This window comes from Rutilus rutilus (assembly GCF_951802725.1).
Source record: "Rutilus rutilus genome assembly, chromosome: 25".
Taxonomy (NCBI): domain Eukaryota; kingdom Metazoa; phylum Chordata; class Actinopteri; order Cypriniformes; family Leuciscidae; genus Rutilus; species Rutilus rutilus.
The window spans coordinates 27836459-27842677 of NC_140229.1; the positions used below are offsets into that span (position 1 = coordinate 27836459).

Here is a 6219-nt window from a genome sequence, read left to right on the forward strand (position 1 = left end):
TCCGCAAGAGACGCGACGCGACGCGACACAACGCAGCTCGTCGTGACGTCACAGGGGAACAGCCAATAGCTGCTCTGAGTGAATGAAGGTGGCGAAGAACTTCTCCTCATCAAACCATCCTGAATAACACAGGTGTGGTGCTGAGTGTAGAGTGTAAATGTGTAACACTGATCTTGAGTAGCCTATCTCTGAGACCAGTAACTATTTCAGCTATACTGATCAAATATGAAGATTAGCTGATATTAACGGCACTGTTGTTATCTCTGTGGACAGAAGCCTGTGTTGGATGAGATGAAGTGGCGCCATCTTGAGCTCATGAAGACGATCCTCAAACAAACACCCACGGAAATCATTCAACTTTTCATTTATATTATCTTTCCACCATATTTTAACGAAATAGTACACGTTCATGATGGTGCTTGATGTTGCAAACTTGTATGTGTTATTTATTATGTTCATTTATAAATCATAAACACACATTCACAGCGATTCTTAACTAGATCTTCTTCTTCTTCTTCTTCTTCTTTTTAATAGAACAAAAAAAAAAATGTACATACAAGAGTAGCCTACATATTAGGCCTAACTATACATGTCAGTAACAAAAGGGGAAAAAACAAAGAAATAAAGAGGGAAAAAAGACATAGTTTTCCTTGCTTTTAAGTTTTTTAACTTTTGGAAATTGTTTCTAAATATATTTTAATATAAATTTTAAATTGTTCAAAATTTGCCATTTTTTCATTCCATTTGACTTTATGAAGTAGCCTAATGGGCAAGTATAATAATTAAATCAAATATAAACAAAAGATTTTTATCACCATCAAATGAAAAACATTTTAGATTTTTCTAGATCTACATAGAAATACGTCCGCGTTGAAGATTTTTTTTTTTTTTTTTGAAGAAAACGGAATTTAAAGCCAGAGCGGGGTTCATTTTGTGTCAATTAAATGTAAATAACACCAAATAGTTCCTGAAAAATAATAATAAAGAAGAAAGAAAAAAAACTGCAGCACCTGTCCTGGATATGAGTTTTCAGATATCTATCTATCTATCTATCTATCTATCTATCTATCTATCTATCTATCTATCTATCTATCTATCTATCTATCTATCTATCTATCTATCTATCTATCTATTGTTTATCTATCTATCTATCTATTGTTTATCTATCTATCTATATTGTCATTTTTACACACTCTCTATTATGTCTTTCTCTAACACATACAGCACAGTGCAATTTTTACATGCAACACATTTCTAGAAAAAATGTACTGTAAAAATACAAGTTTTGATCAACAAACCATAAATTGTAGACAATACTTACTCTTTTATACACATGTGCCAAAGCACTTGCAATTTGTTTAAATCAATAAGAAATTCAAATCTGATGTGAACACGAAATTAATTGTTCAGAGATCTGAACTTTTTGGGTAACAGTTTACAATAAGGTTCATTAGTTAACATTAGTTAATGTACATGTATTTACTAACATGAACTAACAATGAGCAATAGGGGAGAGCAGGGGCGAAAGTACCATTTTTCAGAAAAACGTAATTTGAAAATATATTGTTTTAGACAGAGATATATTTTTGTTGTGGTCAGATACTCACAAGTGTGGTCTATCAATACCAGGTGGTATTCAGTATAATTTCACTTTGAACTTAAGACTGCTCATGTTACTTTCTACCCCGTCAGTTAGGTCAAAAGTAACAACAATATACAAGCTAGATTTTTTGTGTCACTCTTGTTTTTTTTATTAGCCTAAATATACATGAGTATGACCTTGTTAACATGTAACTGCAAACATATTTTGGCCTTTATCTTTGCAAAACATTTTTAATTTACATTTTCATTTTAAATTCTCTGTTTCATCAATGTTTCAAAAGTAACCCAACAGTACAAACTTGAATTGTTTAGAATATTTTTGTCAATCTATTTTATTAAATGTTTTTTCAACATGAAAATTAAATTAAATTAGCATAATATAAATTCTCAACATAATGTAACAATAGTCATTTTTCACTATAGCGGGACAAAAGTAACAAGCGTTACTTTCGTCCCGACAGGAACTCCTGCCATTTAAACCCGATTTACTCTTATACTGAAAAACTCTGACAAGGCAAACTTCAGGGTGTGATACAGCACTTAATAACCTATAGATTGATCATTGCTGCGTGACACATGAAACGAAAAACACAACTTGTAATTAGAAAAAAGTCCCGCTTCAGTAATTTACTTATCGTAGGCTACTCGAAAACAGCTTTCCGGACCTAATCTCGGGAAACGATGACGAAATCACGTGATATTTGGCAGCTCCGTCAAGGGTTGCGTACTGAACGTGCTGTCATAGCTTGAAATGCAAAATAGTCAGGGCACTGAGAAAATCACTTTGTTACTTTCGCCCCGGTTCTCCCATACATTTGTTACAGAATTTATTAAACTTTGTTAACGTTAGTTCATAAAAATAAAAATACAGCTGTTCATTGTTTGTTCATGTTAGTTCACAGTGCATTAACCAATGTTAACAAGATTTTAATGAAGTATTAAATGTTGAAATTAACATTAACAAAGATTAATAAATGCTGTATAAGTGCAGTTCATTATTAGTTCAACTAATGAACCTTATTGTAAAGTGTTACCACTTATTGTTTTAAGAAAAAAAAAAAAAAAGTCTCATTTGAGAATTGATCCAAAGCGATTGAGGTCTGCTTCCCAATGTGCATACTATCCATCCTAAATAGTATGTGACATTAGTAATTGTCAATACTATTTAGGGCAGATAGGGTGGATAGTATGCACATTGGGACCATAGACTGTAAAAAAAAAAAAATAGATTGGGACGCAGGGAAGGTTGTTGTTGTTGTTTTTTTGCCTCACACTCACAACCCAGTAGGAGGCGATATGCGCCTTTTGGCAACCGCCATTAATCGAAGAAGAGGAAAAAGAAGAAGAAGAAGAAGAAGAGAAGGACACATTGAGCAGTTTCTGTTCTGTCGGTGAGTTTGTGAATAGCTGAGCTGTCAGATGATAATAAAAACAACAACAACAATCTAGCGGAAAATCTTGGAATTCCATAAGGAAAAATGACGAGCAGTGTTTATTTACATAAGCCGATGGTTAATCAACGGCTGTGGCTCAGATCTGAGTGAGCTGTCAAACACACGGCGCTGTACTGACACATTTACTCAGCACTGCTGACAGACACAGTCGTGTTTCACAGCTTTCTATTTAACATTCTATCTATCTTCTATCAACGTTATATCTAGTCTATTTAAAATGTTTAATAAACCATTAACAGCTTTTGTCATAACTGAAACAATTAAAAAACAAAATTCAAGAAACAGCAAGAAACAAAAAAGAAAGATACTGAAATGAGTAACACTTTACAATAAGCTCACTTACAATGAGTAATATATTTTTACCAGACTCATTAAGCAAGCTATATTAATATTAGTTTACTGTGTATTGACTAATGTTACAACCCTTTTGATCTAAAACATGTATTAGTAAAAGTTGGAATTAGCCTACTATTAACATTTTTAACCTACTATTAACATTTTTAGCCTACTATTAACATTATTAACACAAAAGTATTGCTATTCGTTAGTTCATGTTAACTAATAAATTAAGCCTTATATTAAGTTTTACCCAAAAATCTAAGGCCTTGTTTTGGGCTTTCAGAAATTGTAATTAACCCTATAATGACATGCATAAAATTACCTGAAAACACATAAAGCATGTGTTAACTTGCTCCAAACTAATTATGAATACTCTATTGCTGAAAGCTCCCCATAACTGACTGAGTTTGCAGATATGAGCCGGTTGTTCCAGTGCGTCTGCGTCTGTGCGACTGGTCTCGTCTTTAACTGTGATGATGAATCTCAGGGTCAGAATAACACTGGTGTTGATGATGTCGTTCACAGTCATGATGCTCTCCAGTGTCTTCAGACGGCTCTGCAGCAGCTCTCACTCTCAGCGGCCCATTACGTCTGTCACACACTCTCACTCTCAGCGGCCCGTCACGTCTGTCACACACTCTCACTCTCAGCGGCCCGTCACGTCTGTCACACACTCTCACTCTCAGCGGCCCTTCACGTCTGTCACACACTCTCACTCTCAGCGGCCCATCCTCCTGCTCTTCACCAAGGTGCAGTCCATCACACACACACATCTGTCACACACATATACATATCTGTCACACTCACACACACATCTGTCACACTCACACACACATCTGTGACACTCACACACACATCTGTCACACACACACACACACACATCTGTCACACACACACACACACACACGTCACACTCAAACACATCTGTCACACTCACACACATATCTGTCACACTCACACATCTGTCACACTCACACACACACATCTGTCACACTCACACACACATCTGTCACACTCTCACACACATCTGTCACACTCACACACACATCTGTCTCACACACACACTGCTCAGAGAAGGTAGAGGTGCTGTCCATCACACACACATCTGTCACACTCACACACACATCTGTCTCACACACACACTGCTCAGAGAAGGTACAGGTGCTGTCCATCACACACACACACATGTCACACACACACTGCTCAGAGAAGGTACAGGTGCTGTCCATCACACACACATCTGTCACACACACACTGCTCAGAGAAGGTAGAGGTGCTGTCCATCACACACACATCTGTCACACTCACACACACATCTGTCTCACACACACACTGCTCAGAGAAGGTACAGGTGCTGTCCATCACACACACACACATGTCACACACACACTGCTCAGAGAAGGTACAGGTGCTGTCCATCACACACACATCTGTCACACACACACTGCTCAGAGAAGGTACAGGTGCTGTCCGTCTCACACACATCTGTCACACACACACTGCTCAGAGAAGGTACAGGTGCTGTCTGTCTCACACACATCTGTCACACACACACTGCTCAGAGAAGGTACAGGTGCTGTCCGTCTCACACACATCTGTCACACACACACTGCTCGGAGAAGGTACAGGTGCTGTCCGTCTCACACATATCATGTGTATGTTGTTTTTGCATGTTAGCCTACAATTTCATTGCTTAACTTGATTCAGATGTGCTGTACCTGTGCTGAACTATCACATGTCACTGTAATAATGAGCTTTTCTTTTTCTTAATATTTATGCATATTCTGTGTTTTTTTTTTGTATTCTATATAATTGCACTGTCTTTGGAGTGGACCTGACTTACATTTCACTGCTGGTTGTACTCTGTATAATTGTGTATGTGACAAAAAAAATCTTGAATCTTGAATCTTCTGTCTTCAGGAGAACACACACTGAGCAATCTGGAGGAATCTTCATGTAGAAAGTTTCTTATTATAGAATACATGTCTACTTGAATGGCCATTAATATGTCCTCATCTCATCCATTCCCCTGGAGATTCTGTTAGAGAGTGTGTGTGTAATGCTGTGAGCTCTGGTACTGCTGCACATGTTTGTTAATGTAGGTCTTCCAAACTGCAGTACGTTCACTCACACATGCCTGACGTGATCAGATCTCTGTGTGTGTCCAGGACCCGTGTCCTCTGTGTGACGAAGCCAAAGCAGCCCTCGAGCCGTATAAACACCGGGTAAGACTCTGTCCACTGTCTAAAGTGTGTGTGTGTGTGTGTCTTCGCTGTTCCAGGTCCAGCTGCAGGAGGTGGACATCACTCTCCTCTGTCTAAAGTGTGTGTGTGTGTGTGTGTCTTCCAGGTCCAGCTGCAGGAGGTGGACATCACTCTCCCGGAGAACAGAGTCTGGTTCGACAGGTACAGATATCACATCCCCGTCTTTCATTTAAATGGACAGTTTTTGATGATGCACCGTGTGAACTCAACACTCCTGGAAAAGCGCCTGGATGAAGCCACTGCAACTGGACAATAATATCTGGAGATGTTATGCAGTTCATTTCAAATAAAGTCTTTGACATTAGTAGTACCTCTCTGGTTGTAAAATGCCTTTGGACGGCTGTGTCCTAGTAAGGCTGGATATCGGCTGACACGTCATCAAGACTGAGTTTGTCTGTGGGGAGTTGATTGGATGGTTGTGGTTTGCTATTGGCTGATCTCATGTGAGTGACAGGTTATTGCCCCGCCCTCGTCATCAGAGAAGAGAAGAGATGCTGCAAGAGGAAGTTATTCTGATTGAAGATTACAGAGCACATGAATTAAAAAATTTTTTTTACTTT

At 38.2% G+C, this 6219-nt stretch overlaps 1 protein-coding gene across 1 annotated transcript; it reads left to right on the forward strand.

Annotated features, from left to right (window-relative positions):
- The first annotated feature begins 2890 nt into the window (after positions 1-2890).
- cUnh5orf63 (chromosome Un C5orf63 homolog) lies at positions 2891-6219 on the forward strand. Its single transcript, XM_084399957.1, has 4 exons — positions 2891-2993; positions 3921-4144; positions 5564-5620; positions 5745-6219. Exons 2-4 carry the CDS (start codon positions 3923-3925, stop codon positions 5913-5915), a joined length of 450 nt encoding a protein of 149 aa, XP_084256083.1. The 5' UTR covers positions 2891-2993; positions 3921-3922; the 3' UTR covers positions 5916-6219.